The sequence below is a fragment of the Betta splendens genome, chromosome 21 (assembly GCF_900634795.4).
Source record: "Betta splendens chromosome 21, fBetSpl5.4, whole genome shotgun sequence".
Lineage (NCBI taxonomy): Eukaryota > Metazoa > Chordata > Actinopteri > Anabantiformes > Osphronemidae > Betta > Betta splendens.
The window spans coordinates 2413985-2436265 of NC_040899.1; the positions used below are offsets into that span (position 1 = coordinate 2413985).

The 22281-nt window shown below is 46.7% G+C and overlaps 3 protein-coding genes and 1 long non-coding RNA gene across 6 annotated transcripts; 2 read left to right on the plus strand and 2 right to left on the minus strand.

The window, feature by feature from the left end:
- Nucleotides 1-2373: 2373 nt before the first annotated feature.
- Nucleotides 2374-3203, minus strand: LOC114847740 (gamma-crystallin M3-like). The gene is made up of 3 exons (XM_029137770.2): nt 3101-3203; nt 2773-3015; nt 2374-2694 (listed from the first exon to the last, which is right to left on the minus strand). Exons 1-3 carry the CDS (start codon nt 3107-3109, stop codon nt 2416-2418), a joined length of 531 nt encoding a protein of 176 aa, XP_028993603.1. The 5' UTR covers nt 3110-3203; the 3' UTR covers nt 2374-2415.
- Nucleotides 3204-4590: 1387 nt separating this feature from the next.
- On the minus strand, nt 4591-5499 carry LOC114847734 (gamma-crystallin M3-like). The gene is made up of 3 exons (XM_029137762.3): nt 5347-5499; nt 5015-5263; nt 4591-4934 (listed from the first exon to the last, which is right to left on the minus strand). Exons 1-3 carry the CDS (start codon nt 5353-5355, stop codon nt 4653-4655), a joined length of 540 nt encoding a protein of 179 aa, XP_028993595.1. The 5' UTR covers nt 5356-5499; the 3' UTR covers nt 4591-4652.
- A 3080-nt stretch (nt 5500-8579) lies between these two features.
- On the plus strand, nt 8580-9777 carry crygs3 (crystallin, gamma S3). Its single transcript, XM_041068907.1, has 3 exons — nt 8580-8639; nt 8782-9024; nt 9112-9777. The coding sequence occupies exons 1-3, from the start codon at nt 8583-8585 to the stop codon at nt 9382-9384; spliced, it is 573 nt and encodes a 190-aa protein (XP_040924841.1). The 5' UTR covers nt 8580-8582; the 3' UTR covers nt 9385-9777.
- An 861-nt stretch (nt 9778-10638) lies between these two features.
- On the plus strand, nt 10639-11827 carry LOC129603494 (uncharacterized). Of its 3 annotated transcripts, none has more exons than XR_008693388.1 (4): nt 10639-10697; nt 10777-11018; nt 11128-11396; nt 11490-11819. It is a non-coding gene; the product is annotated as an uncharacterized LOC129603494 (long non-coding RNA). The 3 variants fall into 3 exon arrangements; XR_008693389.1 differs by having other exon boundaries at nt 11136-11396; nt 11490-11818; XR_008693391.1 differs by having other exon boundaries at nt 10777-11396; nt 11490-11827.
- The last annotated feature ends 10454 nt before the right edge of the window (nt 11828-22281 follow it).

Here is a 22281-nt window from a genome sequence, read left to right on the forward strand (position 1 = left end):
CAAACCACCTTTTTCCGGTCGAGAACCATGGCCTCAGATTTGGAGGAACTGATTCTCATCCCAGCCACTTCACAATCAGCTGCAAACCCTACCAGCGCATGTTTAAATTCTGGCTCTATGAAGCCAACAGGACAACATCATCTGCAAAAAGCAGAGATGCTATTCTGTGGTCCCCAAACCAGACCCCCTCCGGCCCCTGGCTGTGCCTGGAAATTCTGTCCATAAAAATAATGAACAGAACCGGTGATAAAGGGCAGCCCTGTCCAAGTCCAACATGCACCGGGAACAGGTCTGACTTACTGCTGGGAATGAAAACCTAGCTCCTGCTCCGATTGTACAGAGACCGAACAGCCCTTAGCAAAGAGCCTTAGACTCCATACTCCTAGAGCACCCCCCACAGGATGTCACGAGGGACGCGGTCGAATGCCTTCTCCAGATCCACAAAACGCATGTAGACTGGTTGGGCAAACTCCCACAAACCCTCAAGCACCCTGCTGAAGGTATAAAGCTGGTCCAGCGTTCCACGACCAGGCCGAAAACCACATTGTTCCTCCTGTATCCAAGGTTCCACTATTGGCCAAATTCTCCTCTCCAGTACCCTGGCATAGACTTTCCCAGGGAGGCTGAGAAGCGTGATCCCCCTATAGTTGAAACTCACTCTCCTGTCCCCCTTTTTGTGAAGAGGGACAACCACTCCGGATGTCCAGTCCAGAGGAACTGTCCCCCTCGTACATGCAATGTTGCAGAGGCGTGTCACCCAAGACAGCCCTACAACATCCAGAGACTTGAGGGATCTCATCCACCCCTGCTGCCCTGCCACCAAGGAGCTTACTAACTACCTCGGTGACCTCAGCCTGGGTGATGGGCGAGTCCCCCCTGAACTCCTCCCAGGCCCGAGTTTTTGCCTCCGCAACGGCACGGGCTGCAGCCCGCTTGGCCCGTCGGTACCCATCAGCTGCCTCAGGAGTCCCACAGGTCAACCATACCTGGTAGGACTCCTTCTTCAGCTTGATGGCGTCCCTTACCTCTGGCGTCCACCACCAGGTTCGGGGATTACCACCACGACAGGCACCGGCGACCCTGCGTCCACAGCTCCGAATGGCTGCGTTGACAATGGAGGCGGAGAACATGGTCCACACGGACTCTATGTCTCCAACCTCCCTTCAGAATCTGGTCGAAGCTCTCCCGGAGGTGTGAGTTAAAGGTCTGTCTGACAGAGGGTTCAGCCAGACGTTCCCAACAGACCCTCACAATACGTTTGGGCCGTTCCAGCCTCCTTCCCTGCCAGCGGATCCTACTCACCGCCAGGTGGTGATCAGTTGACAGCTCAGCCCCTCTCTACAGTTTCGGTTCCATTTTAGGTTCCATTTGATTTCATCATTACTATTCCAGCAGTGCATCAGACACATGTAACAAATGTGTGGACCCTTTCTCATTGGATTGACATATTTTCTCCTCCCTTTTGCAAATCAGTTAACACTGACATCATTCAAACAGTCTAAACTCTATTGTTTTAGCTTTGTGACCAAAGGAAAACCATCTGTTCCTAACTATTAGAAACCAATAAGACCAGTATGAAGTCACCATAGCACCTGTTTGACACTCCTCCACAAAAGTCTTCAATTTTCAAATCAGTCTTTAGATCTTAAAAATGGAACCAGGTCTGTGTTGTTATTTACCAGCATGGATGGAGGAGGTCTAAAGCAGAGACTGAATATCAACAGTGGCTGTGTCTCATCCTCCAATAGGTTTCACTGTATTTTAGTTTACAAGTATTTTCTGTAATATTTACAAGATTATATTTCTGCCTCAGTTTGAAAAATGAATGTCATGGATTCAATAAATCAAAGCATTTCTTCAGCTGGATCCAATTCTTTGCATAAAAGGTAAATTTGACATAACAGGCTCCAATGACGATCAATGAAGCACTGATTCAAACTGAGATCAGTGGTTTGTATTTTGCTGTCCACTCTGTTATGACTGATTGAACGTGTTCATGTACTTGGTTGAAAGTTGTATTGTTTGAAGGCAAAATGAGTGTGTGTTCTTTCATTGGACGGCTGCGTCAAAGCTACCAATAAAAACTGGAAACACAAATAATGATTATGATGATGATGATTGTTATTATTATTATTATTATTACTACGGTGCACATGCTTGTATTTTATAGGAAAGTTGCTTTTGTGTCTAAATTTGAATTAAATGACCCAAAAGTAAAGATTTTCCAGATATTATTCTTTATTTCTTATTGTGCAGGTGTTTGTTTGATAACCACATCCTGTATAGGGATTTGCCTTCTAGTCACTGATTGTCATCTCAGGCTTAGTGCCATCACATTCTTCTGTTCAGGCCTGAAGCAACCAGCAAAACAAGTTGTGTTAAAAGAGTTGGTGACTTTATTTAGTTAGATCAGGCCTAGTAGTAGGAGTCCATGATGCGCCTCATGCTCATGAACCTCATGCCGCTCATGCCCATCTCCCTGAAGCTCCTGTACTCCCCGGGCCTCAGGTACATCATCCTGCCTCTGTAGTGGGGCTGCTCGTACATCAGCCAGTGTCCGTCCATCACGTGGCAGGACATGCAGTCGGACATGCGGTAGCGGTCCATGATGTTGTCGCAGTCGTCCATCAGCTCGTACATCTGACCTCCGAAGTTCTCCCTCTCGTAGATCCTCATCCTGTAGGATCCTCTGTACTGTAGGTTGGAAAACAGTTGTAGTTTAGATCAGCTGTGTGACGTCAGACATCAGCTTCCTGTTCTGACCTCACTCACCATGGGGATCATCCTGCAGGACCTGATGCAGTCCCTCATGCCCATCATGCTCATGTAGTCGGCGTACTCGCCCCTCCTCATGAAGTACTGGTTGCCCATGTAGTTGGGCCGGTCGTAGACCATGAAGCAGCCGCTCTCCACCCTGCAGGAGTGACACCTGCTCAGGTAGGAGGTCAGCTCAGGGCAGTCGCTGCTGGTCTCATAGTGGCGACCCTGGAAGTTCCTGTCCTCGTAAAAGATGATCTAGAACAAAACACCAAAATGACTCATGAGCTGCAATAAAGGCTCTTTAATGGGACCCTTTGGCTGGCTCATACTCAGGACCTACCTTGCCCATGGCTCCGATGGTTGGTTGCTCCTCAGCTCCTGAGTTGTGGCTGCTGTGAGTCTCTGCTGGTGCTACCTGTTACTTTTATACTTGCTCCGTGTGAAAAACGTATGGTGGCTTCTATTGTTGAAAGCCCTGAGCCAGCAACATGCCATAGAAGCCTACTGAGCAGCCAGGCCACTAAAGGGTTATTATCCTACTCCAGCACTGCTGGAAATGTGGACATGCACCATTGTTGTCTAACATTAATAGAAAATGAAGAGAAGCTTCTAACTGTAATATTCTCTGTCATCTGCAGGGGATATTTCACAAAATAATACCAAATTGTCCTTAAAAGCTTTTTTTAATTTAAAGGCCTCGACCTTATGAAGTGATACTAAGAAATTCTAAAGGAGGCAGAACTGCGGAGGAACGTACATGTCATGATTCATTGGATCAAATTAAACCTAAAACTGCAAGTTTAGATTTCATCCATAATGTTGAATATAGCTTTTATTTAATTTTATAGAAAAAAAAACTAAAAAGTGAATAAAACAAGCTTCTAATGGTTATGTTTTGGTTCTTCATTCATTTAAAACATTAAAACAATGTCCTAATATAACTCACACCAGTCTGACATGACACATGCGGTTTAGATTGAATAACTTGGACTGGATCAGACGGTACAGATGGTCTGAGAATGAGTCTACTTTAAATAATCCTGTCTTCATTATTGGAAAACAAAGTATTATATTTCTACTCTGCATCATAAGGCGACGGGAGGAAGAAGGAGCTTCAATGTTCCTCACTCATCCTGTCGTCTCCATAACTCGTTTTTATCTTTGTCATAACGATCATGAGACGTTCACATCTGTTCACTTGTGGAAACGTTACGAGGATGAAATTGTTTCATTGCACTGAACTGAAAGACGGTGATTAAATTTACATGATCATCCACTTTTACTGTAAATTTAAAAAATCTGTTTCCTTGTGTTATTGATGCAGTTATTTTTTTATGGATCAGCTACAACATTATATGTTTTAGTATTTTACATACTTTTCATGATGTAAATACACATTTTTTTGTCTTTCTATAGTTTAATATACAAACATTAATGTTGTTTGTACCTAATTCAAAGTTCCTTAATTTCATCAGGTTTTCATCCCATTCATCAGGTTTACATGTACAGACATGAGGTTTGTGCAGTCTGTTGAGACTGATTAAACAAGCTTAAACATCCCTTCTGACAAAAGGCACAGAGTTCTGAGCCATTAAAGGTCAGACTGGACTCTTTTTGTTGGCTCTAATAGCTTGAGCTTTTCCTACAACGCATCAAATGTAAATCAAATAGTTCTTATTAGTTGAAGTGAAACAAAGACCCTGGAGCTTTGCAGCCTCTGTCATTGTAAACAAATGGGTTTGAACATTCTGCTGGAAGAATAACTAAACGAAGAACTAAAACCCCAGATCACTGGGGTTTGAACCTCAACACGAAGGAGGGCGTCAGGAATCCTTGTACATATGAAGCATTTATTATTGTTTTTTATTACATTTGCAAGTCTTGAGTCTGTTCTAACAGGAATCCATGATGCGTCTGATGGATCCGATCTTCATGTCCATTGGACCCATTCCCATGTCTCTCATGCTCCTGTACTCCCCGGGCCTCAGGTACAGCATCCTGCCTCTGTAGTGGGGCTGCTCGAACATCAGCCAGTGGCCGTCCATAACCTGCGCCGACTGGCAGTCGGACATAAAGTACCGATCCAGAATGGAGTCGCAGTCTTCCATCAGCTCGTACGTCTGGCCTCCGTAGTTCTCTCGCTCATAGATCTTCATTCTGAACGGACCTCTGTGCTGTAATAGAGACACGTGATGACATGGCTGTGTCTGCGCATTCTGCTGCCATAGCAACCTGACATGGCTTCATACAGTACCATGGGGATCATCCTGCAGGAGCGGATGCAGTCGCTCATGCTCATGCCCATCAGGCGCTGGTTGTCCGGGTACTCGCCCCTCCTCACCAGCATCTGGTGGCCCATGAAGTTGGACCGTTCGTACACCATGAAGCAGCCGCTCTCCACCCTGCAGGAGTTGCAGCGGCTCAGGTAGGAGGTCAGCTCGGCGCAGTCGCTGCTGGTCTCATAGGAGCGACCCTGGAAGTTCCTGTCCTCGTAGAAGATGATCTGGAAACAGACACAGAGTAGATTTAAAATGAGATAACAACGTTTAAAGTGTTCATCAAACTGAATGGAAGACTGTGTCTTACTCTGCCCATTTTGATGCTCAGTCCTACCCCTGATTGTGCTGGTACTTCGCCCGGTCCTTCTCTCTGTCACATTTATACCCATCATGATAGCTAAATGATCTATGGAGCCATTGTTTTAAAGGTCTTAGTCAGCAGCGTACCATACAGGGCTATAATGTTTGTTAAATCGCTCTGTAAATGGTTATTATTCCAGACTGTATGCATCTGGTGCAGTGCCAAGCGTGGCTCTCCTATGGGGTCCAGGTGGGTGACAGGAGCACGGATCAGCTGGGAGCCTTTGTGCTGCCTGTGCTGGGCCTGTGGGGACAAACACTCCCTGCACCTCCTCACTGTGTTAGCACACAGTTAGCAGGGCATAACTGGGGTGCGCTCTGTTGGTTGTTTGCTCAGTAAAACCTGTAGTTTCAGTTTATTGTAAGTTGTTTAGCAGGTTTGTGAATTTATTCAAAACTACAAATTATTAAGTGTATTAAGTGTAACGTTATTATGACAAACCATGTTTATGTAACTGTCTTGTTACAGTTTTTAATAGCACGTACAGGCAGAAAGTGGCCTGATATCTTTTTTATCAGGTGACCTCTGCCGGCCACAAACGTTACGACAGGAACAAGACAAGTTTATTCTAACTGAGACAATAAAGGTTCTGGTGATACCACCAGGGTGCTTACAGGAACAAATGAAAAGATTATGGTTATGAAGCTTATAGTGAAACCTGTTCATTCGGCTTCACATCACTAATATTTCATGCCTGTTAGTAGTGAGTACATTTGAGGCGTTTGTGATTTTGTACAAACTTTAAACTACCTTTCAATAACCTACAGAAAACCTCAGGTTAGCGTTACTCTGATGTGATTGGTATTCAGGGCTTTACTCCACTTAATCAGACCTGTGCTAATGGTTAAACAAACTGCCTCCTGTCATTGACTGATAGGAGACAAAGGATCACATTATTTGTGGTTCCACTAACAGAGGAACCCTTCTTCCACCAGACGCTCTAGTGGATCGCTAACAAACGACCTTTGACCTTTATGTGTCTTACATTTGGCTTTGGCACTTCTCCGTCACATGCGACAAATCAAACTTGACCATTTAACTGATATGCAAATCAGGCTGATTTTGACGACAATAGCTTTCTCTTGTGTGCACACACTGCATATAAACCACAACTCGGCTACGGCTGTGAGAGCCCTGCAGCATCTTCAACGATGGGGAAGGTAACTTCCACTGTCTCCTCAATGTGTGCGAGCAGTGCTGAGTGCTCGATGCTGACTGGGAAAGTTTGCTTCTAACGATCCAAGTTGTGTTCTCCGAGGAAAGGAACTTCCATTCACAAAGCTGAGCTCAGCACCATCTGCCCTGACCTGCGCTTCTACCTCAGCCGCTGCAACTCCATCGAGGTGGAGAGCAGCTGCTGGGTGCTGTACGAGCGGTCCATCTACGCCGGCTAGCAGTGCTCTGAGTCCTGGGGAGAACGCAGAGCATCAGCAGTGGATGGGATTCAATGACAGCATCACGTCATGACGCTGTATTCAACATGTGAGCTCCACGCTGCTTCAACAGGTTCTGAAGCTCTGAGCTCCGGACAATAATGGAATGAAATCTGTGTTTTAATACATCATAGGAGGACGTGGCCGAATTTGTTAACATTTGTGGGTACGTTTGCTGCAGGAGAGTGTCCAGCTGCCATCAAATACCACAGAGCGCACCAACCGAGCAGTAATCTGTCAAAGACACAGACAAAACGGGGAGATAAAGGGCTCAGGGTTTGGCAGCAAGGAGCTTTATGTCTGTGCCCATGAAGGAATCTAGGAAAACAGCCAAAACACCCATTTGCAGATGTAATGAAACAGAACTAGACCAGTCTCAACAATGTGGAGACTAAACAGCGTCTCATCATCAAGATTCCTAATGTCCGTCTCCAGGTAAGTGGAGTCCTGCAAGATCTGCTTCAACGACAAGAAGGACTTTGGAGGTCAAGTGTGTGTTGACGACTGCCAATCAATTTATTTATTGTGTGGTGGTCGATGGAACTTGTGTTGTCTAAGACCAGCCCAACTACTGAGCTCGTCAGTACCGCCTGGAACGGGGGAAGAACCACAGCTACACGGACTGGGGCGCCGCCTCACCGACCACAGACCACCCAGCCCAAAGACCTACAACTGAGGGTTCAACAGCCAAAAGACAAAAGCCCTACTTGGCTGTACAGTTTACGGACCTGACACCATGACTTTCCAGGCCAGGATTCATAAATAGTTCTCGTCCTCAGTAATGAAATAAAGCACTGACTGAACCACCTTCTGTGGTCTTCACATAGCAGTTGTCTTTGAGAGTAAGTAAGTTTCAATAAATGATTCATGTAACATATTACTTCAGAGTAAAAACAAATGTAATAAAGTTTATAATAAACAAATGATTCCATCATTTGATATTGTGCGTGACTGGAATGTCTAGAAACCTACAGAAGTAAATCATTTTGCAAAAGACATAAACATATAAATGAATTTTACTGCTCATAATAATCTATATACACAATAATAATGATCAAATACATGTACAGTACAATGTCTATAGTGACATTTGCTTTAATATTTATAGATGTATAGTTTAATCTATTATTAGGTTTCATTTTGCATCTTTCACAATTTGTCAGTGTTTTAATCCAATTTCTATTTTCTAATACTTCAAGATCAAAGACGTTTAACACAGTGTGCAGAGCAGGGGTCCTTGTTCCTTCTACATCCCCCAGTGGTTGACAGCATCAGAATCAGAAGCAAACGTAGCGCTTCCTCTCATGTTGTGTGGGTCCGTGTGAGCAGTTCATCCTGCTGCTTGTGTAACTGGCAGCTTCCAGCCATCAGCTGTGGCTGTAGACACCAACACCGGCTGAGGTGAATAAAGAAAGGATCAGCTGACTGAGGTGTGGATGCAGACAGGGTGGAGCATGACAGCTCCCACACACCTGTCCCTCCAGCACACATGCTGAAGCCTGCGGCGCAGTGTGCAGCTCCAGCGGCCCAGCCTCAGCAGCTGCAGAGGAGGCACGCTTGGATCCATCAGCGGCTTCTGGAACCAGGCACGGAGCAACAGGTCAAACACTGAGCATGTTTAAATCGCAGCATCAGCCTTTGTGCACATATAAATGCTGAGGCCATTAAAATGACAATGATGCCCCTGGCAGCGCGTTTCACTGTGCCCGCATTCACTGTATATATAAATCTGGAGCAGGCCTGGCGGCGATGCTGTACGTGAAGGCGAGACAAACAGGCAACCCAGACATGGACCGAGTGGGAAAGGTAGGACGGTGTTTGCATCATTTAAGCACACGTCTTTGGACTCTGATTGTCTACAGATGCACAAGGAAACATCGTGCATGCATGGCCTTCATGTCACCCAGGGCTCTTGTATGAGGCTGCAGTTAGAGTTTGTCCTCCACAGATTGTGTTCTATGAAGACAAGGATTTCCAAGGACACTACTATGAGTGTAACAGTGACTGTTCCGAGCTCAACACCCACTTCACCTGCTGCAACTCCATCCGTGTGGAGAGCGGGGCCTGGGTTCTGTACGAGAGGCCCAACTACCTGGGCTCCCAGTACGTCCTGACCAGGGGCGAGTACCCCGACTTCCAGAGCTGGATGGGCTACAACGACCGCATCCGGTCGTGCAGGCTCATCCCAAACGTAGGTTCCTCCTCAAAGCGAGGACCAACAGCACTGAGGCGCATGCGTCGCGCTGCTCCATGATCTCTCCTGCTCTCGGTCTTCTAGGTCGCGGACGTTTTCAGGCTCCGTATCTACGAGCGGCCTGATTTCAGCGGGCAGGTGCTGGACTGTTCTGAGGACGTGAAGGACCTGCCTGAGCGCTGGCAGCACCGGGACGTCCACTCCGCCACGGTGCAGGACGGCACCTGGGTCTTTTACGAGCTGCCCGACTATGGAGGATGCCAGTACCTGCTGGAGAGAGGCCAGTACCGCCGCTACAGCGAGTGGGGCGCCATGAACCCCAGGGTGGGCTCCATCCGCCGCCTCCAGGACCTGTAGACGCCTCACATCTGATTACAACTCACTGTGTTCATGTTAAGTATTTCCTGCTTCTGGGACATGGATCGACCCAGTGGATCAGCTGCTGTGTGTATGTGACTGGCTGCCTTTTCCTTTTCTCTTTTGGTTTATTGTGACCTTTGAGAGCTTAAAATCAACACATCGCTTCAAACAAGTAAATATGTCCCTCGCTTTTGAATTTTTTCCTGTACTTTTGAGCAACAATCAATATAAAATTTCAAAATACAAGCATTTTGTTGTTTACCTATATTTCTCCTACCTAACATAACTTTTTATCACTTGGTTGCTAAATGTATCAGATGTTACTTTGTCATATGGCAGAAATCCCTCAGGGTTTGGCTTCACTCCTAAATAAACAAGAATAATATCTCATGTATCTGTTTAATGTTCCTCCTGTGACAAACAGTGACTTTACAGAAAATTTGGGTTTCACAACCAGATGATAGTGAATCAGTAGCACATTACTATTTGTGTCTGTCATCATTGTTTTGTATGTTGAGCTTATGCCAAAACTTCACAGTGAATCAGTGATGTTACAAATAAAAATGGAGGCGTTTCATTAAAACTCCTTTCTCTCCTAAAACCTCGCGACTACATTGAAACCGGACGGGTTGCATCGGATCAGGAGGTTGTGATGCAGATGCTGATCCGTGCAGATGTGTGCACCTGCGATCGGACGGGCCTCCAGAATGACACATGACCGTGGGCAGGGAGGTCACAGGGCTCGGCTAAACCTGGCAACAAAGAGAAGCCCTCGCTGATGACTCGGGGGTTTGACAGCTGCTGTTAGTGCTGACGCTACCACAATAAGAGCCAGCCAGCATGTTCTCCCAGCTCTTTGTTCCAGTGGGCAACAGGTGACCAGGAGGGAGGCTTCCTGTCGAGGCAGCGAGCTCAGCGGCCTCTGGTGGGTAATGTGTGGAGCTGCAGGTGCTCTGTGCAACAAATGACCTTAGTATATCCAGAATACACCCTATGAAAATAGAAATATTGGCTTGTATCTTTTACCAATTGACACAAAATGTCAACAAAGTTTTTCTCAAAATTGTTGTAGGTAGTAAATATTTGTACACGTTCACTGGACCTGAACCTGGACGTGGACCTGGACTTGGATCTGGACTTGGATCTGGACCTGGACACAGGATGAGGCAGCTAAGAAGCTTCTTTATGACGTTGGCCTTTAGCTCGTTGACCTTCTTCTCTGTTCACTTAATTAGGCGTAAAAGGGAGGAGCCAAAAGCAGGAAGTAGAAACATGGCTGACTGACAAGTTCCTCCACAGTTTGAAGAAAGGTAAGTGAAAAGGAAAGTTTTGGAGTTGGAGGGAAACCTGTATGTGATGCTTCTGTCCCGTTGGCTCCTTGCTCTGCAGTTACCTGCAAGCAGACGCTGCAGAAAAGCCTTGCTTGGTTTGGTTGATTATGAAGTGGGTTCTGATTGGCGACAGGACGCTGCAGACGAAGCCCAGTTCCTTAAACCGTGTGGTGGCCACTGACTGCTAGCTGCTAGTTTAGCTGGGCTGAACCTGACAGGCCTGATGTGCTGACTGCAGAGTGGTTCAGTAAACCGAGGAGGACACGTAGTTTAAAGGCGACTTTCATGTGACTGATGGAGGTTAGTAATAAGGGACCTGGTTGGGCCAGTGGGGTGCAGTGTTCACGTTCAAGCATCTGCTTTAATGTTAAATGAGAGTCGTATCATTTCCTCCAACGCTCATTCATAGCTCTGCAGTTCAGGTTTGCTTCAGCAGAAGATGATTTATGTTATTCCTGAGGAAAGAATGGAATTTCTGGCTGCAAGCGTTGCCTTGTATGGCAACAGAGACCAGACCGAGCTTTGAACCTGAAGAAACTAAAGATAGCTTCATCTAAAACATTCAGACAGCTGAACAGAGCGATAAGCACCATGATGGAAGGTGCTCTGCTGATGGATCGCTCAGTGGCGATGATGATGATGATGATGATGATGCTCCGCAGACAGCTGATGAAAGCCGTGAGTCCATGAGGAGACTGCAGCGTGTGAAACGTTACAGCTCGAGTCTGCAGACATTTTGATGCCACTGATTCAGTTCTTCACTGCTCATAGGATACGTTTGCTCTCGTCCTCTGAGGCCGGCTGCAGAGAGGTCATGTTCATGTCCCTGGAGGTGACGCCTCCATTAGCCAGTATCATGTTCGCACCTTGGCTGCATGCGCCTGGCTCACACACGGACCCGCTGGGACCAACATGAGAAGAGGAAGCTCCTGTCATTCATAGATGTGTAACAGTCATGACTCTTATCAGATCAATCAGAAAGAAAAACAGCAGTAAATAAACAGTGTAGTTCAGCTGACATTCGTAAGGTCAGATAAATCCATTCCTTCAGTCTTTTTTTTCTTAAGTTCTTACAAGAATTAAAATTTATTAGGGGCCAGTTTAAGTTGAATTAATTGGGTTCCTCCATCTTCATCCACCAGTGGAGGTTCCAGAGGACACCACCAGATGTCAGGAGTGGGTAAGTCTTCGAGTCTTCATCAGGTTGAACGACCTGCACACGCTGATGGATGAGCATCCAGTCACTAAACAAACCGCATGTGTCGTCTGCTCTGCTCGACGGTCTCTGCCCTAATCACTGAAAAAGAAAGAAACGCATTTTCCTCAACAAAAGGGAAAAACGATGGTTTATATGTTTATTGTGTGACATTAAGCAGGATCTCATTAGCGGCCACCTCACCTCCACCCCCATCTTCACCGTCAGGTTTGACCCATTTCTCAGTGTGCACACGCGCCTTTGTGTTTAGTAGGAAGCCCGACGTGACGTCAAGCTGAAGAGAAGGAAAAAGAAACAGTATTGCCATGGAAACCCGTCTCCCTCCATTTCTCTCTCTCTGATCCATCGTGGATCTGAGAACATGAAGGCTTTATTATTGCCCCTCTGTGCAGGGAGACAACCCCTTCAGCTCACCGCATGAATCTGGATGGGAGTGATAGAATGCTTGTGGACGGCGGCTGTGCCGCTGCCTTTGTGTTTATCTTTAACGACTGACTGCTGCATAAATAGCTTTTATCGCCTGTTTAAAGTACACCTCTGGTTACATCCCATTTATAGACTCGTAACAGAGACTTCAAGGTAGCATCCAGCATTTTAAACCTTTCTGCCTGTTTAGAAACATCAGCTGCTGCAGTAGCGACACAAACGTTAGTGCAGAGAATGAGTTAATTTGCATGTATTTATTATGTTGTGTCCTAAAAACCTTAGTGTAATGTTAGTGTTAGTGTTAGTGGCCAAGTATCGACACAACACAAATTCTAGTAACTGTAAGACTCATTCTCCAGTTCCTTTACAGCGCGCAGTGTCCGGGCTCTTTAAGAGCTGGCAGCAACGGAACTCTGTTGCAGAGTCAACCCATCACACTTGCAGCAGTGAGGAGCCTCCAGCAGAACCGGGCTCAGGGTGGGCAGCCGCGCATCGACTTCCAGTCTCAGTTTGCTGTTTGTTTTTCCCCAGATGACGCGACGTCTCCCTGTTCTATTGATTTCTTATCAAATCTGAACAGTGTGTGCTGCTGTCAGGTAGTTTATGGATGGACTCGCTGCTGAGACTCCTACGTTCAAAACACAATCTTAGTTCATTTGTACATTATTAAACATCAGACTCTGTTGTCAGATGTAGTAAAATCTGCCCAGAAACAAAATGATGAAAAACAGTAAAGGCAAAAACATGCATGCAAACCAATGTTACCTGGCAACAACACACACACAAGTTACTGTTATTGATTTCAAGCAGATGATGTATATACTCTGGTTCTATTCCTCGGGTCTATTGGTGTCATTGATCGGGGGGATCGATTTTTTTAAATGGGCATCCAACACGAGAAACCTTCCCGTTAGGCCAGATGTTGAATTGCATGCGATGAGGCTGCTGTGTGGTATTTTTAGTCTGGGTGGTTTAGTCCTCATCTCCAGAGCCCAGTTTCTCTCCAGAGAGATCCTCTGTCAGCTGCTCTGCGCATCTTGTCGCTCTCGCTCATGGATGTGTCGTGTGTAGGGTTTCGAGGTTGTCTGCACCGTTGACGTCATCTTCCTGATGCTGATTTCTGATTCCTCTCGCCTGTCTGGACCTGACCGAACGCTGTGATCACGATGAGCTGCATCGTCTCATCAGTTTAATAACGGCTTATCTTTACGATGATGTCGACCGTCCTAGACTGTGACTGTTGGTTGACCTTGTGTAAAAGGTGATAAAGATGCTGGTGTCTTTAAACGTCTATTTTTCTACCTGCACAATAATGATTATTTCTAATTTTAACCTGATAGTTCACTAATATTTGAACGTGTGTAGCCTTCATTTCTTAAGGTGACAGCCTTAAGCTGTGAGTCACTGACGATCCCCAGACTTGTTTGGGTTGAAAACCCCCCAGATGGCTTTAATTGTACAGCAGCTTGCTAAACCAAACACGGATTTATGGCTGAGGAGGCGAGGAGGACTGCAATGTGTCCAACACACACAAGCCACGTATGCACACACACATCAGGCGCAGAGGCCTCGGCTGGTACTGCTTGTGTTTACAGTGCTGGATGAGGGGGGATCCTGGGAGGCGGCTATTTTTAGCTCTGGTTTCATCACTCCTCGCTCGGCGCTGCGTGCAGCTGCAGACTGGAGCTGCATTCTAATGAAGAGACGAGCGGGTGGAGGTAAAACACCTCCTGTTTGCTGCACACACACAGAGAAAAGGCTCCCATGGCTCAAATGGGGAAAAGGCACAGGTCCTAAATGAGAACGGACATGTTTGACTCTCTGGTCTGCTTCCAGTGTGACTTTGTGTTGACACAGCAGCACAGAGAGCAAGCCTTAAATCCACAGTTGGCCTCCAAGACCACACGGTGAACTCCAACCTCAGCCTGCGGTGCTGCAGCAGTGGACGGAAACGTTAACAGGCACTAGTGCTGCAGAGCTGCTGCTGCTGCTGCTACTGTTTCCTCCTCGAGTTGCCACAACAGTCGCTTCAGCATCTATGTTGCGTAAGTGTCTAACTCCTCCACCCCCGCCTCATTCTCACCCTATAACACCCGGGTTACCAACAGTGGAAAAGGAAATTCAGCCTTGAATGGGTGATAAAATTATAATTGTAATGTGCATCTTGTTCTTATTTGTGCCACGCCTCACAATAATATGGAACCAATATATTTATGTTGACAATGGTTTATTTGATTTGGTTCCTCACGATGATGAATCCTCAAAGAATCTTTTTGGCTCTGAATTTGTTTTGATCTTCGGATTCAGTGCATTGTGTTTTCTCATGTTTTCCAAAGGACTTATTTTCCCATACAGCAGTTCAAATAATGGTGGACGGAGGTCACTGCTGATCAGATCTCTGTGGTGTGGTCGTCCAGCAGAGGTTTTAGCCCTGATGGAGGTTGATGCCTTCTAAGAGCTAAATAATGATGCATTTTATTTAACACTGTGGTGTGGATGACTGCTGGAACCTGGACGTCTGATTTGTCTCTGGAACTAAGAGACGGGACAATCCTCAGGAAATGAGGTCTGATCCTGAGACCCCGACCGGCCTTCCGGTTCAGCCGCTGCATAGTTTTGGGAATTATTCTGCTGTAGCTTGTTATTTGATTCCATTATGAGCTTGTTTGCTGTTTTGTCTCCATGACAATGTCTCTTCAGAGGTTCCCAAAGAGAAATCTATTGATAGCCCTCCATGTGGAAAATGGACATATCTGGGAAGAACTGGATTGTTTTCCTTTCATCAAAGTTCGTCTGCGTAGCTGTGATTCATCTGCGCTTCGTGTAAACGTCAGCGGAGCTGGATTATCCCCATCTATTCTTGGAAATGTAAACTCCATACCAGTGCAGTGTGGTTTGTTTAGAGAGCGCGGTTGCGTCACAGTGATGAAGATCCCAGTGAGAGTGAGCTATGTTTGAGCTGAGGCAGCACTAGAGGCAGATAAACGGCCGACCCTGAGCTGGCACTCGAGTCTGAAAAGTAGCAGTAACTCCGTGATAGGGCTGGAGATTTGCCGTCTTGTGAATTAAACCCGGTGTGTTCTCCATTATTTAAAAGGCACAGGTTGCTTTATAAATCCTCGGCAGGCTTGGTGCAAACACCTTGAGTTGAACACATTTCATCCATGAGCTCTGGGTGCTTCAATTTGTGTTTGTTGACCCATGTGTAGAATGGATTACCCAGACTTTTATTAGACCCTTGACTCTAGGACCTGACTCAGGTACACACATATCTCAGATATATGTAGAGCGGTTTTCTCTCTTCATCAGGTTTTAGTCTGAAGCCATAAACGAGCCCCAGATGTTAGAAAATGGCACATCAGTCTAAATGATGCTGTGAAACTACAGAGCTGAGCCAGCAGGGAAAGATACAGTCATTCATTCTCTTGGAGCTGGAATAGGTGGCACAAATGGGGCGTTTTAATTAAAAACTGCTGAGACACAGCGATCTGGGGAGAAGCCTTGGCAGCCGTTGACGAGTCATCCCTTTCCCACAGCGCGTAGGCAGCCGCACACTGTGGCTCTAATTCAGCTGGGGAAAGGCCGGCCGAGCTTTACAGGGAGCTGACGTTCCCTCCAAGCGCTCCATTGTCTGCTGCTGCTTCATCTCCCGTCTCCATTTAGTCGATGCGGGTCTGAAGAACTGTTTGGTCCAGACCCGCGAGGTCCCGTCAGTGAGAGTTATGAAGTTACTGAGCCACTGGTCAGACTGTTGGTGCACGTGCAGGTTTGTGTTCTTAAAATATTACCTTGTTATGAAGTGCTTTTTACTTCTGTCCTTTACACCATTTGTGAGGACTCTCTTTGCTGTTGGCTGTGTTCACTTCACACCACTACAGTGAACCCTATCCAGTGTTTTTGTTCCTGTTAGCATACGAAATAAGGCGCCCGCATCCTGAGTCATTGCTTCTCCAGCTGCACATACCAACATCAAAGCTCCTCTTCGTCCTCTTCACTGACTCAGTGTCTCCTGTCAGCAGAGCAGCTCCTCCGTTGGGCTATTATACGTATCTAACAGCAGACTTATCAGCGGTGCTGCAGGAAACGGCCTCGCTGCTTCTGTCAGTTTTTTGGGGATATTTCCGTCGGCGCCTGTAGCTGCTTATCAGGGCTTCCACAGCGCGGCTTGTATGCTGCAGCATGCTAATCACATTAAGGGCGATGAGAGTACAGTACAGCACTCTGGTAACTCTTGGCACTTGAATACATCAACCAGCAGCGGAAATGAGAGAAACTGATCTGGGATGTTTGCGTGAAGCTTAAGGACCAGACTAATCAGATGACCGTCCAGCTGGGGATTCACTAATTGGCTAATTGCCCATTCGGCTTTCTCTCTGTCTTCTCACGACACGGCTCGTGTGCTGCTGATGCAAGGAACACAGCGTCTCAGCAGCTTGGACAGCGTCCGCATCCGCGTTTCTTATTTCTGATTAAACCAAGATATGATTGCACAGACAGTTCATTAATCAGAATATCCAGTAATTATTCACTGAGTTAGTGGCTTGAAATCGATGTCTAAAAAAGTAAATGAACCATAATTCTCCCAAAAGCATCTCTAAAAGCATTTCAGACATTTTAGCTTGTTACCCTTAAATGTCCCAGTTTAACACGAGAAGGTTTGTGATTCATAAATCTATCGCTAGGTAACGAGTAACATGATACCGTGTTTTTTTTCCTCCACTCCGCTGCGTCACTGTGGGTTTCTGTATAGTACACTTTGGGATCATCATGTGAAGAAATGGCAAATAACTGATTTGAATGTCAAATAGTTTTGAGCACAAAGGTCTTTGTGGCATTTCCATTTCAGAGCGTTGACCTCCGCCCAGACGTCCCGTCTAAGAATGGCACAGACAAACCGCTGCTGCTCATGACGTGCATTCATCTGCAGCTTTAGGCCCAACTCCATCGTTTATCATTATCCACTGAGCGCAACTAAGTTGTATATGAAAGGCCACGAAGCCAGAAAAGAACAGTGGTAGCAGTGGTTGGGTTGTTGGGTTCGTCCCAAGGGTTATGGGTCAACCAGCAGCGTCTCCGTCCAGCTAAATGGGAGTGTCTGTCCCTCTGAAAAGAGCCCGAACGCCTCCACCCATCAGTGACTGTCAGCAGACGTCTGGACAGAGATATGATATAACTTATTTGTTTGGGAATGCCTTGGGAGTCCCTGAGGAGGAGCTGGAAAACATCACTGAGATGAGACGCATCCGATTTATTTATACACTCCAGTTTCACAAATCTGTCTCCAGAGGAAGAACTCTCAGGAAAAGCCCCGAGCAGCTCTACGCATGTGGACCAGACCTGAATTAGTGCCAATCCTAAAAACTGTGTGTTTAATTAGATTACTATAGTCTGGGAGCCCCGTAAAAGTGTTACACATTTGTGCAGCAACATCTTTAGAGGTCTTTCAAATTTTAATGTTTGAAAACCAATTTATATAAAGATTAAATAATTCAAGTGGCCCTTTGAATAATTCAAGGTGTTTGGGGAGCTGGGAGGAGAATAGGCCATAATGCTAATGACATTAATACCATGTTGCAAAGATTCTCTGTAGAGAACACAGGAGACGTGATGGTCAGATCATAGAACCTGCAGGTTTAACGCCTGATGCTGCGTGTTCTTGGTGAATGCTCCAGATTGTCTACTTCCTGTCCTGTAAAACATCCTTCACCTGCCTGTTGTCATAGATTATATAAAACTTTCTACGGCCGTGAGATTCCTCTGCTCCATTAAAAGCCGCTGCCTTTGATTCATATGTTGTGTGTTATTTGCATAATAACGGCTGGATTCCTGCTCTGAGCTCAGTCCATCACGGCTGCGTTTGCTCATTAACAGTCGGCATGTGAGAAGTGGCTCAGTGACATCAGAGGGATTTACCTCGCAGGATCAAAGACATCCTTGATATTAGTGTCCTTCACTGCCTCCTCTGCATTAAACCTCCCACCTCCGCCCACATGAAGCAGCCATCTGGGATGTTTTACACAGACTGGGAGCTCCACATTAACACAGAATTAGCATGGGAGTCACTGCAGTGTTCCAGCCTCACATGGATAGAGCACAGGTTCAGGACTAGACTGCATGTTATGATGCAGGGAACATGTATGACTCATAATAACATGCGTTAAAAAATATTAAGGAGGAACTTGAAGGTTTGACTCGAAAGCCATTAAATTACGTGCAGGATCTCTGGGCTCTATTTTTATAGACACAAGGTAGAACACCTTCACTGTATAATATAAATTATAGATTCAGTGTTGATGCCTATGCAGGTGACAGTAGCTATGGACTTCATTTCCCTGCTTTAGCTTTGAATTTCAGCTGATTAAGAGTCAACAGCTTCTCATTCACCACCCACACCTTCAACATTTAACAGAAACCTATGTCTTGACGTAAGTGGACATGGCAAATATCACACAGACGGTCAATAAATTGATTCACATCGATTGACTTTCTTGCCTTTCAAAGTCTCCTGTGCACAGGAAAATGTTTGTCCCTGAAGCTGCAGCTTCGCTCGTTTACGCTGACGGAGCTCGATTAAGCTTAATTAATGAGGAACCTGCGCCCCAAAGGAGCAGTTCGAGGGCAGTGGTCATGATGCTCTCTGAAACCTTGTTGTGTTTCTGGGTGAAATTGACAAAAGGTTTTATTAAGAATGTAGAATAGTTATTATTGTGGCTCTTCATCAGTTCAAACCAGATGCTGCAGCAGGAGCTTAGAGCGACAGATCAGCGTTGACTCATCCTAAAGCCTCTTCTCCCCAGAGGACGTCCAGGCAGCTCAATGAGCCAAATATGAATCCATTATTGTCTGGATGTGGTGTACGGGAGCTGCCTGCAAACATTACAGCTAAAGACTGACAGCCAGGCGTGTTGTCCTTGGATCCAGATATGAGTCAGTGATCACTGGACCTCTCCTCTTATAGATGGAGCAGAGTCACATTATGTTCACGGTATGTTGGTCACGTTATGAGGGTCCAAAGGTAATAACATCTTTAACTATTGTCTGCAGGTCGTGTCTGTTGTTTGGCCGTGTGATGTTTGTCCTGTCTGGTGTGTGACATCACTCCCTTCTTCTGTTTCCTGTCTGGTTTAATCATTGTCACTGGGCGATGGTTCCTTACTTGTTGCTTGTTACTGGCCTCATTGGTTTGTAGATTTCCTTGTGCCCTGAGACAACGCGTATTGTGAATTGGTTTAAATGACACTGAAATGAATTGGAGGAAGCAGCATTATTCTGACAACATCTTTCATTAGCTTCTGTTTTTCTGCCACTGCTGCGTCACATCTGTAAAGAACCAGTGGTTCCGTTAAGGCGTGGTCAGCAAAACACAAAAAGGCTCTTTTTTAATGACGGGCACTTCAAAGTCTTTCACAAGGGAATAAAAATCTGAAGGATCACTCTCAGTTTTAAGGAGCTTTTGTTCTCGTCTTGTTCATTTTTGAGAATCAGTGAAAGGCTGCTTTCAGGAGGCGCGTCAGATAATCCTGAGCGTTTCATGCCTTTTCAGAAGCGGCTCCAGCTAATGGAGGAATGAACGTTGATGTCGAGGTCATGTCGATTAAAAACACAACCCACAGCGCTAGTGTTTCAGTCACTGGCCACTTAGCGGCCGTGAGTCACTGTTTATGAAACGCTACCAATGGCTTTGAAGAGCTCCCTCCCTGATTTGTGAACTCCTGATTCATGCGCTGCAGAGGAGGTGGCGATAGATTTATGGAGCTGAGATGAGTGGGCCGGACACACGGAAAGATGAATGACTGGTATTTTCCATGTGATTAAAGGTGGAAAATAACGGCCTTCATGATTGTGAGTGAAACGTTCAGCAGAGTGAACTCAAAGCAGCGGAAAGAGCCTCGTTCACTGCGTCAGTGCTTCCTGTTCTACGCGTGGCGCACGTGTGGGACAGCGCCTGCGTGGGCGGCGTGCAGTCGGCGCGCTGAACTAGACATCGGCTCAGGTCACCTCCAGGACGGGCCGAGGCAGGTGACGCAGAGGAAGCGGCCGGTTGAGGCCGTCTGCAGCAGTGAAAGGAGGCCGTCTGCAGCAGTGAAACAGGGCGTCTGCAGTGATGAAACGGGGCGTCTGCAGCGGTGAAACAGGGCGTCTGCAGCAGTGAAAGGAGGCGTCTGCAGCGTCGAAAGGAGGCGTCTGCAGCGTCGAAAGGAGGCGTCTGCAGCGGTGAAACTAGGCGTCTGCAGCGGTGAAAGGAGGCCGTCTGCAGCAGTGAAACAGGGCGTCTGCAGTGATGAAACGGGGCGTCTGCAGCGGTGAAACAGGGCGTCTGCAGTGATGAAACGGGGCGTCTGCAGCGGTGAAACGAGGCGCCTGCAGCAGTGAAACGAGGCGCCTGCAGCAGTGAAAGGAGGCGTCTGCAGCGTCGAAAGGAGGCGTCTGCAGCGTCGAAAGGAGGCGTCTGCAGCGGTGAAACTAGGCGTCTGCAGCGGTGAAAGGAGGCGCCTGCAGCAGTGAAAGGAGGCGTCTGCAGCGTCGAAAGGAGGCGTCTGCAGCGTCGAAAGGAGGCGTCTGCAGCGGTGAAACTAGGCGTCTGCAGCGGTGAAACTAGGCGTCTGCAGCGGTGAAACGAGGCGTCTGCAGCGGTGAAACGAGGTGTCTGCAGCGGTGAAAGAGGGCGTCTGCAGCGGTGAAACAGGGCGTCTGCAGCAGTGAAAAGAGGCGTCTGCAGCAATGAAACGAGGCGTTTGCTGCAGAGCCGTCTGCAGCGGTGAAACAGGGCGTCTGCAGCGGTGAAACGAGGCATCTGCAGCAGTGGACGCGTCCTCTGGCGCTTTCCAGCAGCTGTCACATGAAAGCGATGGAGGCGTGACCTCGGAGGCTGACGCCGAACACTGGCCTCTGATGTTGCAACCGCTCTTCCTCCCTGTGATGGAGCTGGTGGATGAACGGCACCGGGGTCCAAACCCACACGCGGGTCTGATCAGAGGAACAATCAGTTGATCAGATGAACCACAGACCTGCTACACTCACTCCTCCTAATTGACCTTGTGAACAGGTCTTTGCATGAGAATCAATTCTAATTAATGCAGAAAATCATTTTTATTATAGAAATCAGGTTTACATTGGTCAAGTGTAAACCTTGTAAACCCCAAGTAATGATGCCTTTATTTTTTCACACCAATATACATTTGTTTATTTCTGTAGCACAGATTATTATAATTAAATGAGCCAGAATTAGTCCCATGGTTTTTTGAATGAGGATGTGAAAGACAGAGTTGCACCTGTAGCTGGAAACAGGTTTGGTCTAATTCTGTCCGTCTCCACGTCACAGATGAAGAAGACGAGCTGATTTGGACCAGATGAGCTTTAAATTCTAGTGTCCTGAGAGAAAACTCTCTATCGGAGCAGGTAAGGAACCTACAGCGTTTGTATTTATGGGATGGAACCACCTGTTTGACTACAGAAAACACTGCAAATACTCGTGGAACCACGGTGGAACCACGGTGGAACCACGGTGGAACAGCGTCTACTGCTGTTGAGGAGCGTCACGTGTGTCAACAACCACTTATCTGACGAAGCACTGAGATTCAAGCATCTTCCCTTAAACTCAAAGCTGTTAAAACTAAATGTGCAGGTTCTTAAGCAGCCGACAAAAGAGCAGCTGCTGCTATTTTTACCCCGTTTCTGCCGCTCACATCCAGCTGAAGCTTTGCTTTGGCTGCTCTGGTTTTAAGCCTCTGTCTTTCTATCGTCTGCCGATGGCCGATGTTCAAGTTTCAATTAGAGGAACTCGACTTTATCCGCGACGTGTGACCTTTGCCTCTGCGGCTCCGTCTCAGCGGACGTTACGCAGCCCTTCTCTGGACACAGAAGGCGTTTGAAAGTTATCAGTGGATGTCAGACATTCTTTGGGAAGTGGTAGAAAGCTGG